The sequence below is a fragment of the Canis lupus genome, chromosome 15, assembly GCF_011100685.1.
Source record: "Canis lupus familiaris isolate Mischka breed German Shepherd chromosome 15, alternate assembly UU_Cfam_GSD_1.0, whole genome shotgun sequence".
Lineage (NCBI taxonomy): Eukaryota > Metazoa > Chordata > Mammalia > Carnivora > Canidae > Canis > Canis lupus.
The window spans coordinates 10089702-10115077 of NC_049236.1; the positions used below are offsets into that span (position 1 = coordinate 10089702).

The 25376-nt window shown below is 35.7% G+C and overlaps 1 protein-coding gene across 3 annotated transcripts in view; it reads right to left on the bottom strand.

The window, feature by feature from the left end:
* Window positions 1-6024: 6024 nt before the first annotated feature.
* The window catches only part of C15H1orf185 (chromosome 15 C1orf185 homolog), a 33194-nt gene continuing 13842 nt past the window's right edge, over window positions 6025-25376 (bottom strand). For 2 of the 3 annotated variants that reach the window (XM_038558072.1, XM_038558073.1), the window contains exons 3-5: window positions 15603-15738; window positions 8294-8330; window positions 6025-6744 (exon numbers count right to left, since the gene is read on the bottom strand). In XM_038558072.1, the coding sequence (XP_038414000.1) occupies window positions 6350-6744; window positions 8294-8330; window positions 15603-15738 (568 nt within the window). In that variant the 3' untranslated portion in view covers window positions 6025-6349. The remainder of the gene's footprint in view (window positions 6745-8293; window positions 8331-15602; window positions 15739-25376) is intronic. The other variant, XR_005370233.1, reaches the window with a different exon arrangement.

Sequence of the window (25376 nt, forward strand, 5' to 3'; positions counted from 1 at the left end):
TTTTTTTTAAATCTCTAGGCTGCTGATGAAGATATTATCATGATCTTTTTTTTTTTAAGATTTTATTTATTCATTCATGAGAGACACACAGAGAGAGAGGCAAAGACAATGGCAGAGGGAGAAGCAGGCTCCCTGCATGGAGCCTGACGTGGGACTCGATCCCAGAACCCGAGGATCACGACCTGAGTCGAAGGCGGACGCTCAACCACTGAGCCACCCAGGCACCCCCATCATGATCTTTAAGAGCATTTGACTGTTTCTTGAAGCCATAAAACTTAATGAAGTAGCTTTGAGAGATGCTTTTGTTTTGTCTAGTTTATTTCCAACTTTGTGGCAGTAAAACTGAAAAATAAAACTGTATATGTTTAACGTATACAACATGATGATATATGCACACATTGTAAAACTTTACAATTAAGTCAATCAACACTTCCATCACCTTACATAGTTACTTTTTTTGAGTGTGTGACAAAAGCTTAAGATCTACTCTCTTAGCAAATTCCAAGTATACAATACAGTATTGTTAACTCTAGTCAATACCTTGTACATCAGATCCTCAGGACTTACTCATCTTATGCTTGAAAATATGTACCCATTGACTAATATCTCCCCATTTCCCCCAATTTCTAGCTCCTGGCAATGGTCATTCTACTCTCTGTTTCTGTAAATGCAATTTTTAAAAAAAGATTTCACTATAAGTGATACCACATAGTATTTGTCTTTGGCTTATCTCACTTAGCGTAATGCCTTCAACATTCCAGTGTGTGTGTGTGTGTGTGTGTGTGTGTGTGTGTGTGTGTTTATCCATTCATTCATTGATGAATAGGTTGTTTCCAAATTTTGGCTATTGTAAAATATGCTGCAAGGAACATAGAGGTACAGAAATCTCTTCAAGATATTGATTTTGTTTCTCTCAGAATATGTCCAGAAGTAGAACTGCTAGAAAATATGGTAGCTCTTTTAACCTTTTTAAAAAATATTTTATTTATTTGTTCATGAGAGACACAGAGAGAGAGAGGCAGAGAAGCAGGCTCCATGCAGGGAGCCCGATGTGGGACTCAATCCCGTACTCCAGGATCATGCCCTGAGCCGAAGGCAGATGCTTACCTGCTGACTCACCCAGGCATCCCAGTTCTTTTAATCTTTTGAGGAACATCCATACTATTTTCCAGGATGGCTGTAATAATTTACATTCCCACCAAGGATTCCCTTTTGTCCATGTCCTTGCCAACACTTGTTATTTCTTGTGTTTTTTATTTTAGCCATTCTAACAGGTGTGAGGTGACATCTGTGACATCTTGTGGCTTTGATTTGCATTTCCTTGATGATTAGTGATTTTGAGCACCTTTTTATGTACCTGTTAGCTATTTGTATGTCTTCTTTGGAAAAATTTCTCTTCAGTTCCTCTGCCATGGTTCATTCTTGAACTGTTTTGTGTATATGTGGAAATCCAAGGTATCTAGGGGCAAAACAACAGCTGGAGAGCTGAAAGAGCTAAGCAGGCACTTCAGTTATTCTCTATCACAGTGGAGACAGATTTAACCTATAAAAGCTTACTTGATTTAAATAAGAGGAAAAGCTCTAAGTCTGATAGTTGTATTAACTTGAATCATCGCTGTATGAAGTATATGGTTTCTCAACTACTTCCCAGATTTGAGCTAGTGAATCTTTTAGATAAAAGATGGCCTTTGAGGAAGGGCCCAGCTGCTCTGCTGAAAATTACACTGCAAATTTTATTACACTGTAAATCTTCCTTTCAGGCTTTTCTCCAAATATTTGTATCCATTTGCCAGTGTGAGAGTGCATTGGGCTAAGGGAAATAACCAGATAAAAAGTAGATTACCAGATACTGGTTGTGAACTGACACTAATTCCTGGAGACTTTAAATGTCACAGTGATCCACTGGTCAAAATAGGAGCCTATGGAGGTGAAGTCATCAATGTAGTTTTAGTTTGGTCCATCTTAGTGAGCCCAGTGGATTCCAAGCCCAACCCATGCTTATCAACTCCAGTCCTAGAAAGCATACTTGGAATAGGCATACTTAGCAAGTGGCAAAATCTCCACATTGGTTCCCTAATCCATGGGATGAAGGTGATTATGGTAGCAAAAATCAAGTGGGACCCACTAGAACTGTTTCTCCTTCCCAAAATAATAAACCAAAAGCAATACACATAGAGAGATTAGAGGTTAATGCCACTTGAAGGATTCAGGAGTCATGATTCTTGTTATATCTCTTCTCAAGTTGTCTATTTGTCTTGTGCAGAAGACAGATAAATCTTAGAAAATGAAATGGATTGTTTTAAATTACTTAATCAGGTAGTCCTTCTAATTATAGCTACTGTTTCTGATGTTGTTTCATTGATGGAGCAAATCAATACTTTTTAGTGTATCTGCTATCCACCTATTCCTCTGGCAAATACTTTTTTTCTTTATTCCTGTTAGCATGGACCACAAGATGTAGTTTTATTTCATCTCTAAGGGTCAGCACTACCTTCACTGTTCTACTGCCGGGCTACATTATCTAACTCTCTGTCATAATATCTAGTATAAATGGGCTTTAATCTTCATCCCACACAAATGGACACCACAGGACATCTGTGACATCATGCTGACTGGACATGGTGGGCAAGCATTAGTAACTACGCTAGATAATTTGGTAAGATATATGCATGCCAGAGGGTGGAAATAAATTCCATGAAACTCATGGGCCTGTTGCCTCAATAAAATTACTAAGCATCCAGTGGTCTGGAGCATGTCTGGATATCCCAAGGTGAAGGACTAGTTGTTGCATCTGATACTTTTAACCACTAAAAAAGAGGCACAATGCGTATTGGGCTCCTTTGGATAAGGGAGGTAACATATACTTCATTTGGATGTGCTACTTGGACCCACTTACTGGGTAACCTGAAAGAAGTTCCAGTTCTGAGTAAGGCCTGGTAGAAAGCTCTGCAACAGATCCAGGCTGCTAAGTTAGTTGTCCTACCACTTGGGCCATCTGGCCCAGGAGATCCGTGCTATGTGAAGTGTTTGGAGCAAATAGATATACTCTCTGGAGACGCTAGTAGGCAACTCTAGGTTAAGGAGAGTCTATAGGATTCTAAACAAAACTGTTATCACCTGCCAATAATTATTCTTTTGGAAACATCCTCTGGCTTACTATTAGACTAGTAGGGACTTAACATGCGACCGTGGCCACCAACTTAGTTTTGAGTTCAACTGTTCACCATGAACTGGTGTTGTCTGATTTGCTAAGCCACAAAGTTAGGCATACAGATCTACACTCAATTACAAATGGCCTTAGGATGTATAAAATTGAATTTGAGCAGATTCTTAAGGCACAAAGAAACTATATGAGAAAATAGTTAAGATACCTGTGGCTCCTACTACTGCCACATGGTCTTCTCCCTCTCAACACATATCTAATGGCATCAAGTATAGTTATTTATCACTGGTTGACTGAGAAAGAATATACTTGATCCTGCTTTTCCGATAGTTCTACATGGTATTCCAGCATCATCTCAAAGTTCACAGCTGGAGTCTAGAGCCCTGCTCATGCATGGCCTTGATAGGCAGTGGTGAAAGTCTCAGTAGGCATAACTTTGAGCAGTCAACTAGTTGTATAGCCTGGAAGGAAAATGTTTAGAGGTGTAGATTTTTCCTGATTCACTGGCAGTGGGTAATGGTTTGGCTGAATGGTTGGGGACTTGTAAGGAATACAATTGGAAAATCAGTGACAAGAAGTCTAGGAAAGATATATGTAGGTAAGTTTCTCTGAATGGACACAGAATATGAATATAAATGAGTCTCATGCAAATGCTCCCCAAAGAGCAATATCAGAAGAAATGTTATTAAGTGGTTACAAGATGATCTATTCCATGGGTGTCGGTCTCTTTCAAAAGCCTCCTTGCTACTGCTATAAACTGTCATTTGTCACTGACTCAAGAGACATGAAACTATTTAAGGCTAACTTGTCAGAGGGCATGAATGGTAAAATCTCATATCTTTCACCGTTCTGGAAAATAAGATTGTTTAAGACTGGTGTAATTTCTTTTTTAAATAATTTTTTAAAAATCTTATTCATGAGAGACAGAGAGAGAGAGGCAGAGACACAGGCAGAGGGAGAAGCAGGCTCCATGCAGGGAGCCTGACAGGGAACTCAATCCTTGGTCTCCAGGATCACGCCCTGAGCTGAAGGTGGCGCTAAACCGCTGAGCCACCCGGGCTGCTGGAAGACTGGTGTAATTTCATATGTACTATTCATCAGTCTTTTCATGAGAAACACAGAGAGAGAGGCAGAGACACAGGCAGAGGGAGAAGCAGGCTCCCCCTGGGGAGCTTGATGTGGTATTCAATCCCAGGACCCCAGGATCACGACCTGAGCTGAAGGCAGGTGCTCAACCATTGAGCCACCCAGGGATCCCTCATTAGTCTTTTCAAAGAGAACAATGTATATACCTATGATATAGAATAACATTTTAATAAACAAGTAAATGTATTAAGTTTGAGAAGTTAATTCCATCTATTCTATCATAATATAACTATTAATTTATATGCACAGATCTCTTTCTCATTTGTAATGACAAGAACTGGGTTAGGATGCTTTGGTTGTAATAACAAACAAAACTCTTTCTACTTTATGCAAAAAAGGATAATTTATTACAAAATTACAAGGGTACCTTACCAAAGCCCAGAATAAGAGTTAAAAACAGGACACTAAAAAATGTCAAATCTTGCTAGCTTAAGCAAACAGGGGAATTTATTATTAGGATACAAGGGTGCCATACCAAGCCAAGGGCAGTCTTCATAAAGGACTGGAAGAAGGAAATGGAGGACTATTAGAAAGCCAAGAATCACATTCTCTCATCTCCGTTTTTTACTTTCCAAGTGATTTACTGCTCTCTTACTGCAGATTTATTACTTTTCCTTCACAAACTGCAAGGTGGGACATGGCACCCCATAGCTCCCCAGTTTGTTTCCTCTATCCCAAAGACTAGTCAGATCAAAGCCAGAATCTCTTATCTCCAACCCCAAATTCCCAGGAATGTTTTAGCATTTTACCAAAATTAGAGAGGACTTTTCTAGGATAGGTAGTAAGACATAAGATGGTAGGACACCAAGAGACAGAGAACAATTTACGTATATTCTGTTCCTTACAGACGCTGAGCTGAAATAGCTTATTTAGACATAGGAGGTGGATATTAGAGAGATGTTCTCACAACTGATAACTAGCAGAAATGATGAGGTGCTTCAGAAGAGAGAGGTGTTCTAATCCTTTTTAATATTTCCCATGGAACAGAAATGATAGGCCTGGGCAATACTTCTTTCTTAATCGAGACAAGTTTCTTTTCATTTATTGTAATAGGTATGATTTATCTATTGGGAAGATATGTCCAGGTGTTGGTATGAGTGACTTAAGCACAAAAGTCATTATAATTAAAAAAAAAGTTATTATAATTAATCATTTTCCCCCAAAAGAGACTAATTACATGGGGAGTATTTAGGAGAAAGGGGGGAAAAAGACTAATTTCATGGTGTGTATCAGAAATCCTTTAGGGCCAAACATAGACATCCAACCAAGGGGCTCTCAGATTATCTTCATTAAGAGTTTTTAGAAAACTCATCAAACTCAGTAAATTTCCTTCATAACTCATTTGGAATTATTCCTAATAAAATGATAAAAATATGTAAAAAAAAGAAGGGGGGATCTCTCAGATTAGGGAGGAACTCTGATTCATCTAGCTTGAATCAACTGCTTAAGAACATAGCTGCCCACATGTCCATCATAGTGGAATAAGGATTGGGAAACCATTCTAAGAAGCACATATAGGAAAGGGCAAAGAAAATTATTTTCTGGATTTTTCAGTGTTCCAGGCTCCCCTTAAAGAGCAAAATTATATTGTTCACCAAAATCATGACAAAATAAATTTGAATGGTAGGAGATTTATGTACTTAAAAATCAGAAATGCTGATGGAAGTGTTCTGCTCGGCCCACCCAGATTGAAATAAAATTGAAAATGTTAAAAGTATAAGGAAATGCTATGAATGTTTTATTCCAAAATCTATTTGTGCTGAAGATTTCTTAAAGTATTTCTCTTGTATGTTGAAGTACATTCATGTTATATATTATGTCCTTTGATGAGATACAAGGAGTTAAGCTTAATGTTCATGATGTCACTCTATTCTTCCTATAATTTTGTTTCTAGAAATAAGAATTGGTGAGGGAAGTAGGACCACTCAACGGTAAAGGACAAGAAAAGTAATAGTATGAGCATGTTAAGAAACTCAGAAGCTGGTAATTTAGTTTTAACTTTCCATGATTTCAGTGTAACAAAGTTTCAAAAGAAAAAAGTCATTCAATATTGTGTTGAAGGTTTTGTATTTCAACCTCTGTATGTCTTCGTGAAAATATTTCCTTAATGCTGTCATCTTTCTGATCATCATAAAGTGTCATATTCAGTTCATTTTCAGTACAGTCTTCTAATGAAATTGTTGACAGGTATGAAAATACTTTTTCCATTAGAGGTTCCCTGAGAAAAGGCATTGTAGAGCTCTTTTTTGCTAGAGTATCATCAGAAAACCAGTCATCAGCTGCTTCTATACTTTGGCTGTAATAAGAATCAGATGGTAGTGTTGATAAACTTAAGGTAACACTGCTGGGATGTGTTGCCGAGCTAGTCTCTGAGGGGTCACAAATGACCTTTTTTGTTGCAAAGCAGAATTCATCTTTAGTGTGATCTTTAATCGCTGTAAAAGAAAAATAGATTTGCTATTAATATTACATATTCATGAGCCAAATCTTACTTATAAGGACAATGTTTCTTTTTAAAATTCAGACTCGTTTTAGGGTTAAAATGGTTAGGAGGATGCAATAGTGAAAATTCTGAGTTGCTATCATCATCTGTACAATGTTAAATATGCAATTGGGGATTAATAATTTCATAATAATCAAGAGTAGAAAAGGCTAGTCTAAAATCAACCTGTTTTAATAGGAGAAGATTCTAAGCAGGCTAGAAAGCTCAGTTCTGGAATGTCCCTTAATATCAGAAAACATAGTTTCTTAAATATTTATAGATAAGTATTGCCTTATTTTTAAAAATAAATTTAAAAACACATGCCTCTGTAAGAAGGCAGATTACAGATTGTTTGGTCAATAGTAGGAAGGACCTATGGGTTGGCTTTACACCACTTAAAGTAACAACTAACATTGTTAGAGTGCCTTAAAATATGCAAAGCAGTTTGATATATTGCCATATCTCATTTACCTTCTCAATAACTTTTCAAGGTAGTTATTATTCACAAAGGAGAAGATCGAGATTTAGAGACTGATGACTCATCACAAATCAGATACACAATAGACTTCATCTAGACTTCTAGTACTCTAAGACTCATGCTTCTCCTATTACATTAATTATGCTGCACAGTTGGTATTTAAAAATGTTAAGTTTTAGAAAATATCACACTATATAGTATCCTAAGTATCTTTTATGATATGTTATATATATTGGCCTTTGATATTAATGTATAACAGAAATATTATGTAGGAGGGTAATGTTTTGAGGTACTAAGACATAATATGCAACATCTGGAGGATTATAAAATCCTTATGTCTTTTGACCCTCCAGGATTATTATATGGCATTGACGATGATACTTTTTTTTTCTTTTTAAGAGGAGGAGAGAGAGAGAAGGAGGGGAGAGGTGGAAGGAAAGAGAGAGAGAGAGAGAGAATCTTAAAGAGGCTACATGCCCAGTGTGGAGCCCTATGCCAGGCTCAGTCTCACAACCCTGAGATATGACCTGAGCTGAAATTAAGAATTGGACACTTAACCAACTGAACCACCTAGGTGCCCCTGACTATGATACTTTTGTGTATAAATAAGGAACAAAAATTTGTTTCACATTTTAATTTAAGATGTGACATTGCAACTTTTTGTTGTTGTTGTTTTTAAGATTTTATTTATTTATTCATGAGAAATACAGAGAGTGAAGCAGAGACATAGGCAGAGGGAGAGGCAGGCTCCCCCCAGTGGGGAGCCCAATGCGGGACTCAATCCCAGGATCACGACCTACACCAAAGGCAGATGCTCAACCACTGAGCTACCCAGGTGCCCCAAGTTTTTGTTTTTTAAGAAATAAATGCCCACCCACATACTAACACATTAATGCTTCCCTTCAATTTCCATGATATTAAAAGAATATTTAGATAACATTTAGGTAGGCCTCTTCATTCTTTAAGATACAAATTGCTCTAAGTTGATTATGATTTCTTCTAATAAATTGTTGAGAAAAATTACCTTTTATACGTGCTGTTTCCTTTTTTCTTTGTTCCTCCTACATAAAAAAAGTTATTTGTATTTAAAAACTGGTTTCTAGGTAATTTCTTTAATATATTTAACATATTTATATAATAATAATTTATTTTAACATCATAATACATTTTTGATGGAATGTTTTTTTTCCATGATATGAGTTTATTTCACCAAAATATATTTACAGAAAAAAAAAAGTGTTTAGGTATCATCTGGAAAGAATGTGAATTGGTTCAAGAAGGCAGTCTCAGGATAGGGAATGGAAGGGTGAAATAGAGTTCATCAGGATTATTTCTCTCCCTCCCAACTAACTCAGAGTCATTTGTTAGAACTAGAAAGGGCTAAAAAAGTAATTAGAATTCCTAGACTTACTCATTCCATTAACCACCAACAACAAAAAAGTGAATTCAGGCTGAAGACTTTTACTAAAATGCAACTATTCTTTTGAAGCAAATAAAACAGTTGCTCAAACAATACATTCCAGATGTGTTCTAGGAACTGTCATGGTGTAGTAGTTCTCAAACTCCAGGGCATCAGAATCACCTGGTGTGCTTATTAAAATGCTGATACTTGGACATAATATCAGACTCTACTATTTAACAGATTCTCTGGCAGGGGTTTTGGGGTATGCATTGTAACATACAAGCAGTTCTGATTCAGTCTTTCCTTAGACCACTAGATAAACAGTGGGCTACTGCATAGGGTGTTTGGGATGGAGTGTGTGTGGGGGGAGAGATAATGACATTATCTTCTTGTGTTTTGGGGGAACAGTGTTAATACTCCATGCTGATCTGATTTGTCTTGTCCCCCAAAATGGTTTGTTTCGGATATACATATATATAGGGTGTGTGTGTGAGGGCATGTGTGTGTATATATGTCACGTGTATACACACACACACACATATGTATATAGAATAACATATAAACACTTTTTTTCAGAATCAACTTTCTTATTTGTCACTTTAATCTTTTATAAATATAAATGCCAGTATAGGCTCCTGACTTACCTTACCTGGATCAATTCAATTTGTGACTCCTATATAAATTATATTAGAACGCTGCCCCTCAGACTTTAATGTGCCTATGTCTTACCTGGGGAGTTTGTTCAAATGCAGGTCTCAAGTGGGGTCTGAGATTGTGCATCTCTAATAGATGTGACCAGGTAATGACAATCTCACTGGTCTGAGGACCACAGAATAAGGCCCTAGATGATTGAAATTCCACCCAAACTTAAGGGAATAGCAAAATGAACATTCTTACATATTGCTGCCCATTATTAGGAAGAATTTTTCTTGAGGGAAATATAACAAATCTACTTCTAGAAATGTATTATTCCAAGTTAATAATTTTGGATTTGTGTAAATATTCAGTTGCCAGAAAGTCTTTTACAACATTGCTAAGCTTTTTTAAAATCTTCATTTTAAAATTCTTAATGCAAAGAAATACTTAAATGTATTGATTCATAGATACTAATACAATAAATATTCTTCCACCTATTAAAAATAATGCTATAGTTTCAGAAGTAAGAGCTCGAAAAATGACAGATACATATAAAAAAGAGAAACAACCTTGAAAGGAGTTCCCATTGGTTAAATTTGGAAAAATTTGAACATCAAAATAAGTATAACAATGGATTATCATCTGCTGAATAACATACAAACCCATAAGTCTACACAAATTAAAAAATAAAATAAAGAGAGCTTTTTTCTTATAGTAGAAAGCCAAATGACAAATATAGATGGAAGTAGTAGAATGGTTTTATTTATTTACCAGCTATTAAGCTGGTAAGTAGAGTTTGATGAAGAAAAGATATTTACATGGTTACAAAGTGTCATCACACAGATTATTTAATTGTTAGGGTAAAAATAGGAATAATACAATGGGTGAAGAACAGATATCATCCTGATTGTGTGATCAACTAAAATCATTAGAGGAAGCAGATGAACATTGTATGTCTTCAGAAGTGATAAAATGAATCTGATCACAAGGAAAGTCAAAATGAGTCTATGATTTATAAAATAACTGACTGTATTCTTCAAAAATGTCAATATCAGAAAAACAACAAAAGGAAATTTTAAAATATTTTGAACTGAATAATGATGAAAACAAAACATAAAAATTGGTGGGATGCAGCAAAAGCAGTACTTAGAGGAAAATTTAAACATTAAATGTTTATATTATAAAAGAGGAAAACTCTAAGAATAATAAAATTGCATATTCCTAGCAAGACTGATTTAGGAAAAGAGAGATATAATGAGGAATAAAACGAGTGCCATTATTAAAGATTCTACAGACATCAGAAGGATAATAAGTGGATACTATTAAAAACAGAAGACATTTCACAGTTGTTTTGTGACCAGAATAACTGTGATTTTAAAATCTAACAAAGAGGGGCTCAGTCAGTTAAGCATCTGCCTTCAGCTCAAGTCATGATCCCCGGGTCCTGGGATTGAGCCCAGCATCAGTCTCCCTGCTCAGTGGGGAGTCTGCTTCTCCCTCTGCCACTCCCCCTGTTCTTTCTTTCATGTTCTTTCTTTCTTTCTCTCTCTCTCTCAAACAAATAAATAAAATCTTTTTAAAAATCTAACAAAGCTATTACAAGATAAAATTGTAGAATAATGTCCCTCATGATCATAGATGTAATAGTGATTTAAAATATATCAGTAAATCAAATCCAATGGGGTTTATTCCAGGAATACAAGCTTGGTTTAACATTTGAAATACATTGTAATTCACATTAACAAAAGAGAAAATCCATGTAAACAATGTCAAAAGATGTGGAAAAACCATTTGGCAAAATTCAGCAAACTTCATGACTTAAAAAACAAAACAAAAAAATCTCTCATTAGACTAAGAATAGAAGGGAATTTCCTTGACCTGATAATATGCATCTACAAAAATTCCATAGCTAACCTTCTACTCACTGATGAAGAGTTGAATGTTTTCTCTCTGACATCAGGGATTCAAAAAGGCTAACTGTTCTCAACACTTCTAATTCATCATTATATTGGAGGTCTTATCCAGTATAACAAGATGAGAAAATAAAATAAAAGCATAAAGTTTGGACAATAAGTAAAATTGATGTTTTTCATAGATGATATGATTGTGTTGAAGAAAATCCTATGGAGTCCACAAAAAAAAAAAAAGCTGCTAAAAGTAATAAGTAAATTTATTTATAAAGGTCACAGAACACAGGTCAACATAAATATCAATTTTAATAAAGATTGCAATTTGCTCCAAACTGATCTATAAACTGAATATAATTTCCATCACAATCTCAACAAGATTTTTTGTAGCTAGAGATTAATTTATCTTAAAATGTATATGAATAGGCAAAAAAGAAAAACAAAAAAAAAAACAAAAAACAAACAAGAAAACCAAAAAAAAAAAAAAAAGAAAGAAAGAAAGAAAACCCAAATATTGAAAAAGAAGAATGAAATTAGAGGAACCATCCTGCTCAATTTTATGAGTTACCATGTAGCTTGAGTATGGTACTGGTAGAAATAGACAGAGGTCAACAGTACAGACAGAGAATCCAGAAATAGACCTACACATATTTGCCTAACAGATTTTTGACAAAAGCTGCAAAATCAATTCAGTGTAAAAAGGATAGCCTTTCCAATAAATAGTGCTGGAACAATTAGACATCAGTAGCCAAAAAAATGAATTTTGACTTAAACCTCACACTTTATTTTAAAAATTAACTAAAAGTCGATCAAAGAAATATAAAATATAAAACTTACAGCAAAATAATATTGAGAAAGGACAAAGTTGGAGAACTTCCTGAAATTAAAACTTACTTCAAAGCTGCAATGATTAAGATGTAGTACTGATATAAGGACAGATATATAGATCAATGAAATAGAACTGATATTTCAAAAATAAACGTTCACATTTATAGTCAATTGATTTTCGACAAGTGTTCCAAGACAATCATTGGGGAAAGAATAGTCTTTTCAACAAATGGTGTTGGGACAACCAGATATGTACGTGCAAATGAATGAAGTTGGGCCCATACCTCACACCATATACAAAAACTAACTCAAAATAGATCAGACACTTAAATATAACTATTAAAACTTTTAGAAGAAAATATAGGCATAAATCTTTACCACCTTAGAGAAAGGTTTTAGACATGACACTGAAGCTTTTAATCTTGATGAAGTCCCAATAGTTCATTTTTGCTTTTGTTTCCCTTGCCTCCATGTCTAAGTAAGAAGTTGCTAGAGCCGATGTCAGAGAGGTCGCTGCCTGTGTTCTCCTCTAGGATTTTGATGGTTTTCTGTCTCACATTTACATCTTTCATCCATTTGGAATGTATTTGTATGTGTGGTATAAGAAAGTGGTCCGGTTTCATTCTTTTGCTGTCCAGTTTTCCCAACACCATTTGATGAAGAGACTGTCTTTTTTTCGCATTGGATATTCTTTCCTGCTTTGTCAAAGATTAGTTGACCATATTAGTTGTGTGTCCATTTCTGGGTTTTCTATTCTGTTCCATTGATCTATGTGTCTGGTTTTGTGCCAGTACCATATTATTTTGATTACTACAGCTTTGTAGCATATCTTGATATCTGGGATTGTGATACCTCCAGTTTTGTTCTTTCCTTTGGCTATTTGAGGTCTTTTAATTTTAGGCTTATTTGCGAAATGTAAAAATTGATTTGCTCATAAAATAGAATACTGTAAAAAAAGTCTATAATAAACTATGAGTATATATATGTTTACATGAATCTCAGAAACAGTACATAACCTACATGAATCTCAGGAACAGTACAAAAAAGTAAGAGTATACTAGACATGTAGTCTAAAAATATGTAAAACTTAATAATACATTGTTCAAGGATCTACAGTATTTGTGGTAAAGCCATAAAGAAAAGCAAAGAAATGATTAACTGCAATTATAGGATAATGGGTCGAAGGGTGGGGATATTGACTCTAAGAGATAAATGAAGACTCAGGACACCTCAAAGGTAATGGTAATATTCTATTTCTTATTTTGGGTGGTGGGTATAAATAATTACATTTATTAGTCTTTAAGTTGTTTGTGGGTATTCTTTTGTTTGTATACTGTATTTCACAATAAATGCTTTTTTGGAAATTAAGCTTTAATTCTATATATTAAGCCATATCTTTTGTTACAATTTTCATTATCCTGACTACTTCTAGGAGGTGACGAAGAGGCTGATACACAGGCAGAAACTGAGATGAGAAAAAGAGGGATGATATGAAAAAGAATCCTTTGGTACTTAAATTGATTGTGGATGAAGTCAGCACTACCTTATTCTTTTCCTACCATATTTTCATACTACGTTTTGTTCTTTTTTTCTGAATTAGGTTCCTATCAGTGACTATCAAGAGTCCTGAATAATATTTTAATTGTATATTATTTATCTCTCCCATTAGACTATAAATTTCATGGGAACAGGGACTCTTATCTTTCCTGTTCACTACCAAATTTCCATTTGCCTAGAACAGTACCTAGCATATATGCCTTTATTAGGTATTTGTTGAATGAAAAATAAACAGTACTACTATATGTGCACTTCTTCCATCATAGCACTCATGACATTTTTGTAATTGTCTGTTTGTCTGTATCTATCATTAGGTATGAAGACATCATTATACTGAAGTACCTAGCAAAATGCCTAGCATGTGATGGATACTCAGTAAATTCAATTATTATTAAATCCTGCATAGAAACATTTTTCTCTGAATGAAATCTCAATTTCAAACAATCTTTTTTTTTTTTTTTTTTTTTTCAAACAATCTTTTATTTCAAAGTCAGAGCTATTAATCTTTAGAATTGATTTGATCATTAAATCCACCTGCTTAAAACCCTTCAGTAGTCATAATGGTAAATTTGTAATGTGCTCACTATGTGAGCATAATTCTGAGTGTTTTTTTTACATACTAATTAATTTACTTCCCATAACGATTCTTTAGAGATGAAATCATCCTCATTTACAGATGAGGAAACAGACACACTGAAGTTAAGTGATTTGCCTAAGATTACACAGCTAGTAGTGGTAGAGCCAGGATTCTAACCTGCATTAACTGGCTTTACAGTCTATGCTCTTGACCATAATCCCATAATGCCTCCAGTGGATCTGTAAAGCCTATGGAGTAAAATCCCAAACCCCAGGCTATAAATGAGTTTTCTCATAACCTTATCTCCAGGATCATCCCCCACCACTTCCCTCTGTGAACTCTAGGCCCCAAACATTGTAACATTTTTACTGAACATGTTACTTTCATAGCTGCAAGCCTTTGAACACAGAATGGATGTCCTTCACTCTCTTTCCTCCTGGCAAACTTCTATTGGTTTCTCAAAATCCAGCTAAAAATTTCTCTGTGAAGCTTTCCTGAATTTATGCTTCCTTGTCTGTATTTCTTCAATTTTGTGGCTCTTACCACATTATGTTGTAATTTTTAGTTTATGTTTTTCTTCTCTACTAACTTTGGGCTCATCTAGGTCTGAACTCATATCTTTTTTGTTTATGTAGCCTCAGTGCCAAAACTAGTCATATTTAAGACACTTGAAAAATATTTGTTAAGCAAGTGAACGCTGAGTTCAACTTGAGTTCAATATTCAATATGTACTATGAAACTTTGATATCCTATCAATTTGTTGCTATTTACTAATGCTATCATAATAATAATGATACCATAAACCACTAATATTAGTTTTGTTTAGTTATATCACAGTTTTAAATTTCTGTTGGTATCTCCCTTATTTTACTTTGTCCATGTAACACTGTTTTGACACCACATAACAGGAAGTTAACTATGTGTCTGGCTTTCCCACTTTTATTATTCTAGCATATCTTATCATCCTTAATAGGGGGTTCCCAGAGTTTAGAATGCAACGAAGTCTTAATAAATCCTTGTTAAATTGTACTTAATTTCAATTAGTTGGTTTTGTTAAATTATTTGGTTATCTGAGTATCCTCTTACTTCCAAATCACTTTCCTAAAATAGGCCTGGTAATTTTGCTTTGCTTTTCTTACACCATTTATCTTAATTCCTATAGCAATCTCAATAAAAGGAGTATAGGTTCTCAGGCTAGAGATATACAGAAGCAATTATAAAAGCAGACATTTTCAATTAGCTTTTCAGTTTCCTATAATATAAAAACTAACTAGCTTAGGTAATTTAAATTTAGCTCCATGTTACTATCTCTCAAATTTAAAAATAACAGTGGATACTCTGTCCTTCAAATTTAAAGACAACAATGTTAATGACATAGTATCATATAAATTATTTGAAAAGATTTCTATAAAATATTATACACTACCTGTAATTGGAATCCTCCAGTGTGAAAATTTCGAGAAATAAAGACACATTGAGAATGAGCTTTAATATTTGCCTTTGATGATCTTTGCCTGCATCTCTCATCAGTTGCTTTAAATTTGGAATTTTGAAATATTTCTCTGAAAAATATATGGTAGAGAATATTATTAAACATGAGTTCCATTATAAACCACTTAAACTATTATTTCCAATAGTTATACACAAAGGTTCAAAATAAAAAATATTACTATATTCTTATTTTTATAACACAAACCAAAATATATATTCTCTTTTCATGTTACTGATTCATTACACCTATTTTATTCATAGAATACAAATTTTTAAAAAATATTTTATTTATTTATTCATGAGACACACACACACACAGAGGCAGAGACATAGGCAGAGGGAGAAGTAGGCTCCATGCAGGAAGCCTGATGTGGGACTTGATCCTAGGACCCCAGGATCACAATGTAAGCCAAAGGCAGACGCTCTCGTGGAGGTTAAACACTATTAAGGAAGACAGATATTAATAAAACACTGACAAGAAAATGAAAAATTATGATTTTGGAAAACGTTGTCAAGGAAGGGTGCCTGGTGTACTGTGGGAATATGTAGCAAAGAGAATAAATCTGGTTAGAGAGGTTAGGGAAGGCTTTTCTGAGGAAAAAGATGCTTGAATTGAGCATCTGAAGTAATAATAAGCTATTAGGTAGAGTATTGTGAAGGAAGGGAGGTGCAGAAGAAAGAATATTCCAGTCAGAAAAAATATCAGTATAAAGACCTAGGGGCCAGATTAGGATAGTGAAGCAGAAGCAGTGAAAGCAAGAGAAAGTGGGAGATGAAATGGGCAGACCATGTAAGGCCTTAAAAGTCGTATCATTTGTCTTTATCCTAAAAGCAATGGGAAGTCCTTTATAATATAATGAGGATGGGATGAAATGGTTGGGTGACTTGATTAGAAATGTGAAGAGATATAATGAGGACAATAGTGAAGGTAGAGGGTCAGTTATACTGCAGTAATCTATATGAGGAATAATGATAAATGAGATGGGGGCACTGGTAACTGAAAGAAAAGGACAGATTTGAGTGATTTATGAGGTAAAATAAAAAGAACTTTGTGATGGTTCAAATTTGGGGGAAGTGTGAAAGAGAGAGGAAGGTATCTAGCATATCTTCAATCTTTAGAGAAAAACAACCCTTCTCCTCCAGCTACTTCTCCATTTATCAAGTCGCCTTCACCAAAAAAACAAAACAACCCATCTTCTTTAAAGAGAGGTCTATACTTGATTCAATTATCTTACATCCTTTTATTCAAATGTGAACTTTTGAGCCCATCATTCCACCAAAACTGTCAGAGATCAGCAATAACTTCCATTTGCCAAATTCAAAAATTATCTATCCTCATCTTTCTCAATTTAAGCACTATCAACATCATCTTCTCCTCCTTCTTGAAACATTTTCTATTTTTTTCTTTCTTTTTTTTTTTTAACTTTAAATTCCAGTAAACACACAGTGTTATCTTAGTTTCAGGTGCAAATATAGTGATTCAACAATTCCATACATCACCCAGTACTTATCATGACAAGTGCACTCCTTAATCCCCATCACTGGGATGCCTGAGTGGCTTAGTGGTTGAGCATCTGTCTTTGGCTCAGGGCATGAGTTCTGCATTGGGCTCCCTCTGGGGAGTCTGCTTCTCCCTCTGCCTGTGTCTCTGCCTCTCTCTCCATGTCTCTCAAGAATAAATAAATCTTTAAAAAAATCCCCATCACCTTTTCACCCATCTCCCCCTCACCTCCCTGCTGATAATCATCAGTTTGTTCACTATATCTGCTTCTTGGTTTCTCTCTCTCTCTCTCTCTTTTTTTTTTTTTTTTTTTGCTTTGCTCATTGTTTTTTACTTAAATTCCACATATGAGTGAAATCATATGGTATTTGTCTTTCTCTGACTTATCTTGCTTAACATTATACTCTCTAGCTCCATCTATGTCACTGCAAATGGCAAGATTTTATTTTTTATGGCTGAATAATATTCCATTGTCTATTATACCACATCCTCTTTATCCATATGTCAATCAAAACTTGGGCTGCTTCCATAGTTTGGCTACTGTACATAATGCAATGAACATGGGGTGCATGTATCCCTCTAAATTCATGTTTTTGGATTATTTTTGAGTAAATACCCAGTAGTGCGATTACTAGATCATAGGATAGCTCTATTTTTAAATTCTTTCTTTTTTAAATTAAATATTTTATTTATTCATGAGAGATGCAGAGAGAGAGGCAGAGATATAGGCAGAAGGAGAAGCAGACTACCTGCAAGGAGCCTGATGCAAAACTCGATCCCAGACCCTGGAATCATGCCCTGAGTCAAAGGCAGATGCTCAACTACTGAGCCACCCAGGTGACCCTATTTTTAATTTCTTGAGGAACCACCATACTGTCTTCACACTGGCTGCTCTACATTGCATTCCCACCAACAGTGGAAGAGGGATCCCTTCTCTCCACATCTCAACAACACTTGATGCTTCTTGTGCTTTTGATTTTAGCCATTATGACAGGTGTGAGGTGATCTCTCATTGTGGTTTTGATTTGCATTTTCCTCATGATCAGTGGTGTTGAGCATCCTTTCATGTGTCTGTTGGCCATCTGGATGTCTTCTTTGGGGAAATATCCATGTCTTCTGCCCATTTTTTAATTGGACTATTTCCTTTGTTGTGCAGACGGTTTTTATTCTGATGTAGTCCCAATAGCTTATTTTTTTCTTTTATTTCGCTTGCTACAGGAGACACATACCTAGAAAAATGTTGCTAGATCCAATGTCAGAAATTACTGCCTTTGCTCTCTTCAAGTGGTGCAGTTTCATTTTTTAGCACGTGGCTGTCCAGTTTTCCCAATACCATTTGTTGAAGAGACTTTCTTTTTCTCATTGGATATTTTTTTCCTGGTTTGTCGAAGATTAACTGACAAAAAATTATGGGTTTCTGTGTTTTCTATTCTGTTGCATTAATCTATGTGTCTATTTCTGTGCCAGTACCATACTGTTTTGATTACTATAGCTTTGTGATATAACTTGAAATCTGGAATTGTGATACCTCCAGCTTTCTCTTTTTCAAAATTGCTTTGGTTACTCAGGGTCTTTTGTGGTCCCATATAAATTTTATGATTTTTTGTTCTAGTTCTGTGAAAGATATTGTTGGTGTTTTGATAGGAATTGCATTAAATCTGATTACTTTGGGTTGTATGGACATTTCAACAGTAATTGTTCTTCTAAGCAATGAACATGGAATGTTTTTCATTTGTATCTTTAATTTCTTTCATCAATATTTTATAGTTTCCAGAGTAGAAGTCTTTCACCTCTTTATTCCTAGGTATCTTATTATTTTTGGTGAGATTGTAAATGGGACTCTTTTATTAATTTCTCTTTCTGTTGTTTCATTATTAGTGTATAAAAATTCAACAGATTTCTGCATATTGATTTTGTATCCTGTGATTTTATTAAATTCATTTATCAGTTCTGGTAGTTTTTTGGTGGAGTCTTTAGGATTTTCTATATATAGTATCATATCAACTGCAAATAAGAGTGAGTTTTACTTCTTTCCAATTTAGATGTCTTTTATTTATTTTTGTTGTCTGATTGCTTTGGCTAGGACTTCTGGTACTATGTTGAATAAAAGTAGTAAGAGTGGACATTCTTGTATTGTTTCTGACCTTAGGGGAAAGCTCTGTGTTTCCACTGAGGATCATAATAGCTGTGGGCTGTTCATGTATAGCCTTTATTATATTAGACTGAGGTATGTCCCCTCTAAACCTATTTTTTTAGGGTTTTTATCATGAATGAATGTTGTACTGTGTCAACTGTTTATTCTTTCTTTTATTGATGTTTATTCTTTCTTTTTATTCTTTCTTTTATTGTTTATTCTTTCTTTTATTGATGGGATGTATCACATTGATTATTTTGTGAATATTGAACCACACTTGCATCCCAGGAATAAATCCCACTTGGTTGTGGTGAGTGATTTTTTTAATGTATTGTTGGATTCTGTTTGCTAGTATTTTGTTGAGATTTTTCTGTTTATCCTTTCTTTTATTGATGGGATGTATCACATTGATTATTTTGTGAATATTGAACCACACTTGCATCCCAGGAATAAATCCCACTTGGTTGTGGTGAATGATTTTTTTAATGTATTGTTGGATTCTGTTTGCTAGTATTTTTTTGAGATTTTTGCATCAATGTTCATCTCTGATGTGGTTTTGATATCAGGATAATTCTGGCCTCACAGAATAAATTTAGAAGTTTTTCTTCTTCTATGTTTTAGAATGGCTTTAGTAGAAGAGGTATTAACTCTTCTTCGTTTGGTAGCATTCACCTGTGAACCATCTGGCCCTGGACTGCTGTTTTTTGGGAGTTTTTTGATGACTGATTCAATCGTCTTGCTGGTAATAGGTCTGTTCAAATTTTCTGTTTCTTCCTATTTCTGTTTTCATAGATTATATTTCTCTGAATTTATCCATTTCTTTTAGGTTGTCTAATTTTTGGCATACAGTTTTTCATAATATTCTCTTAAAATTATTTGTATTTCTAGGATGTTAGTTGTTATTTCTCCTTTCATTGGTGATTTTGTTCATTGGAGTCCTTTCACGCTCTCTCTCTCTCTCAGATGAGTCTGGCTAGAGGTTTATCAAATTTGTTGATCTTTTCAAAGAATCAGCTCCTGGCTTCATTGGCTTCATTGGCTTCATTGATCTGCTGTTCTATTTTTTTTAAGTTTCTATATAATTTGTTTCTGGTCTAATCTTTATTATTTCCTTTATTCTGTAAAACCTTTTAGGTTTTGTTTGTTGTTCTTTCTCTAGCTTCTTTAGGTCTAGGGTTTGATTTAAGATTTTTCTACTCATGAGGTAGGCCTATACTGCTATAAATTTCCCTCTTAGAATTGCTTTTGTTGGTGGGGGGTGGGGAGGTTGCCTGGGTGGCCCAGTCTGTTAGGTATCCAACTTTGGGCTTTGGCTCAGGTCATGATCTCAGGGTCATAAGATTGAGTCCACATCAGACTCTGTGCTAGGTGTGGAGCCTACTTAAGATTTTCTGTCTCTTAAAAATAGAACTGCCCTATGACCCAGCAATTGCACTACTGGGGATTTACCCCAAAGATACAGATGCAGTGAATAGGCAGGACACCTGCACCTCAATGTTTATAGCAGCAATGTCCACAATAGCCAAACTGTGGAAGGAACCTCAGTGTCCATCAAAAGATGAATGGGTAAAGAAGATATGGTCTATATACACAATGGAATATTACTCAACCATTAGAAACGATGAATACCCACCATTTGCTTCAATGTGGATAGAACTGGTGGGTATTACGCTGAGTGAAGTCAATCAGAGAAGGACAAACGTTATATGGTCTCATTCATTTGGGGAATATAAAAAATAGTGAAAGGGAATAAAGGGAAAAGGAGAGAAAATGAGTGGGAAATATCAGTGAGGGTGACAGAACATAAGAGACTCCTAACTCTGGGAAACGAACAAGGGGTGGTGGAAAGGGAGGTGGGCAAGGGGATGGGGTGACTGGGTGGCAGGCACTGAGAGGGGCACTTGATAGGATGAGCTCTGGGTGTTATGCTATATGTTGGCAAATTGAACTCCAATATAAAAATATACAAAAAAAATTTTCCCTCTCCCTCTTCCCCTGCTCTCATTTTCTCTCTCTAGCTCTAAAAAATAAAAATAAATTTAAAAATAATTCTTTTGCTGGATCCCAAAGATTTTGGACTATTGTATTTTCATTTTTGTTTGTTTCCATGTACTTTTTAATTTCATTTATTTCACGGTTGACCCACCCATTGTTTAGTAGCATGTTATTTAGCCTCCATGTATTTGTGGTCTTTCCAGATTTTTTCTTGTGGTTGATTTCTAATTTCATAACATTGTGGTGAGAAAAGATGCATGGTAGGACTTTGATCTTTTTTTAATTTCTTGAGGTTTATTTTGTGCCTTAATATGTGATCTCTTCTGGAGAGTGTTCCATGTGTACTTGAAAAGAATGTGTATTCTGCTGCTTTAGGATGGAACATTTTGAATATATCCATTAAATCCATCTGGTCCAGTGTGTTATTCAAAGTCATTGTTTCCTTGCTGATTTTCTGTTTGGAATATCTGTCCATTGATGTAAGGGGAGTGTTAAAGTCCCCTACTATTATTGTATTACTATTGAATATTTCCTTTATGCTTGTTATTAACTGTTTTATGTATTTGGGTGCTCCACTATTGGATGTGTAAATAATATTTGCAATCATTATATCTTGTTGGGTTGTTCTGTTTATTATTATATAGTGTCCTTTGTTTCTTTTTAGAGACTTTATTTTAATATCTATTTTGTCCAATAAAAGTATTGCTATTCTGGCTTTCTTTTGACAACCATTTGTACGATTAATATTTCTCCATCTCCTTATTTTCAATCTGCAGGTGTCTTTAAGTCTGTAATGAGTCTTGTGTAAGAAGCCTATAGTTGGGTCTTGTGTTTTTTATCCACTCTTGCACCCTATGTTTTTTGGCTAGAGTGTTTAGTCCATTTACATTCAAAGTAGTTATTGATAGGTAGATACATATTTATTGTCGTTTTGTTACTTTAATGGTTGTTTTTATAGTTTTTCTCTGATTCTTTTCTTTCTCTCCTTCATGGCTGGCTGGGGGATTTTCAGTGATATACTTGGGTTCCTTACTCTGTATTTTTTGCATATCTATTACTGTTTTTTGATTTGTGGTTACCATTCGGTTAATATGTAACATCTTTTACATATAGTAGTCCATATTAAGCTGATGGTCACTTATTTTTAAAGTCATTCTTTACTTCTCTCCTCTCTACAATTTAGATATTTGGAATCATTTTTATACTCTTTTATTTTGTGATTCTTATTTTTCTTATTCTTACTTATGGCTTTTGTTTTCCATCGCAGAGTCCGTTAAATCCTTAACCTTCCTTGTAGTTGGTTTAGTGGCCATGAGTTCTTTTAACTTTTGTCTGGGAAACTCTTTATCTCTCCTTCTATTCTGAATGATAGCCTTGCTGGGTAAAGTGTTCTTGGCTGCAGAATTTTCCCTTTCTGCACTTTGAATACATCACACTATTCTCTTATGGCCTGCAAAATTTCTGCTGAAAAATCAGCTGATATCTTTATAAGGTTTCCTGTATATGTAACTGTCTTCTTTTCTCTTGATATCTTTAAAATTCTTTATCATTTTTTTTGTCATTTTAATTACTTAGTGTTTTGGTGTGGACCTTCTTGATTGAAGTTTTGGGGGAGTCTCTGTGCCTCCTGTATTTGGATCTCTGTTTCCCCAGATTTGGGAAGTTTTTAGCTATTATTTCTGAAAAGACATTTTCTGCCTCCCTTTCTCTCTCTTCTCTTTCTGGTATCCCTCTAACATGTTATTATGCTTGAAGGACCCACTGAGTTCTATAAGTCTATTCTTGGGGCATCCCAGGTGGCTCAGCTGTTTAGCTCTGCCTTCAGCCCAGGTCATGATCCTGGAGACCCGGGATCGAGTCCCACGCTTCTTGCGTGGAGCCTGCTTCTCCTTCTGCTAGTGCCTCTGCCTCTCTCTCTGCATTTCTCTGCGTCTCTCACAGATAAATAAAATCTTAAAAATAAAAAAGAAAGAAGTCTATTCTCATTATGTAGTATTTGTCTCTTACTTGCTCAGCTTGATCGTTTTCCATTATTCTATCCTCCAGGTCACCGATACATTCCTCTGCTTCCTGTAGTGTACTATTTATTACATCCATTATATTTTTAGTTTCATTTATTGAGTTCATCTCTGATATGTAATTTTTTTATGTTTTTGTCAAGATTCTTACCGATGTCCTCCACCCTTTTCTGAAGTCCAGTGAGTATCTTTATGATCATTACTTTAAATTCTGTATCAGGCATCTTACTTATTTCTTTTTCTCTTAGATATCCTGCTGTGATTTTGTCTTGTTCCTTCATTTGGGACTCTGTCTCATTTGTCTACCTCTCTATGGCCATTTCTGTGTGTTATGAAAGTCAGCTGTATGTTCTGTTCTTGAAAGTAGTGGCTTTACAAAGAAGAGGTCCTGTAGTGCTCTGCAGTGCAGTGTCCCCTATTCACTAGAACCTGGCTCTTCAGAGGAGTCTCCTATGTGTGTTGCTTGCATCCTGCTATGGTGTCTGAGTCACTTTTCATTTCAGTCCAGACATCTGCACTGACTCTTTGCCTGTTGTGGGCTATGTTTGCTTTCTATGTTAGTGAGATCCAGGTAGGCCAGCTCTGAGGGGGTGTGACAAAAGAAGGGCTTGGGGGTGGGGCAGTGGTGTTAGCAAAATTTGCACTGAACCCCTAGTCCTATACCAGATCTCCCAAAGCCAAGTGGCGGCCAGGGTACAGCATATGAGGGTGGTGGTGGCCATCAGGGGCACTTGGTGTCTGGGCTGGACACATGAAGTGTTAGTAAAATTTGCATTGACCCACTAGTCCTAGGCTGGACCTCCCAAAGTGTGGTGGCTGTGAGGGCACAGCATGTAGAAGCACTGGGTAGGTACAGCATTGACAGTGTCAACAAAAATTGCACTGAGCCCAGGGCTAAGTCCAGCAGGCTTGGAGTTGTTGAGTCCTCAGGAGAACTCGTGGGCAAGCCACAGTACACCTCCTGCAGGTGATTTCACGTTTATGCTGGGGGCCAGGAGAGGAAAATGGCACCTGCCAGCTCCTTTGTTTCCAGAGAAATCTTCCAACACTCTCTGAAATCAGTATAAACAGATCTCCCTCAGTTCTGCAAACTGTCACTTCTATGTTGCCTTTCCTTGGGCTCTTTAAGGGTAAGGACTCTTTAAGGGCTCCCACTAGCCCTCTTTCAAAACTCTAGGCTCCACTTCCTGCTGGTTATACAACTCACAGAATTCAGCTGCTTTGGTTTTCAGGGCCAGAGGTTATGGAGAATTTGTTTTCTCCGTGTGGGATTCCTGGTGTTTTACCCTCTCTTAAGACTGCAGCTCTCTCCCTCCTATGGGCAGCTCCTGACCACAGTTTCTGCTCTTTCTAACCTCTTGCCATGCAGCTTCTTCACGTTTAATTGTGGAGTTTGTTCTGCTAGTCTTCGGGTAACTCTCTGGTTTATTGACTTGGATGTGAGTGATATCCAGTTGTAAACATGGGACAGGGTGAGCTTAGGGTCCTCCTACTCCACCATCTTCCCATTACCCCCGGAAACATTTTCTAATCTTGCCACCCTTGACAGTGTACCTTTCTGCTTTTTCTTCTCAGCATTGATTCTTCCTATTCATTTGCTAGATTTTTCATGTTGGAAGGACATAGTCTTAGGTTCTAACTCCTTCATTAGTCTCACCTAGTTCTATGGCCGTAGATACCCTCTACACATTGATATCCGAAATCTTCAGGCTTGAATTCTCTCCTGAAGTTCCTACATGTACATCCGAGTATTTGACATTTCTAATGGATTTCAACAGACTTTCAAGCTTACATCTAAAATGCAACTCCTAGTTTATCACTATTTCCTCCACATGCTCCCCTCTCTAATCATCTTCTCATCTCAGCAAATGGCAAGATCAACTACTCAGCTGCTCATGGTAGAAATGGAGGTGTTAGTATTAATTCTGCCATTTCACTTATCTTTCCTTACTGAATCCAATCCATCAACAAGCCCTGCTAACTTTACCTGCAAAACACACCCTAAATCCAATCTCTTCTTTTCATCTCTTTTACTTCCATATTAGTCCAAGACACTATCAT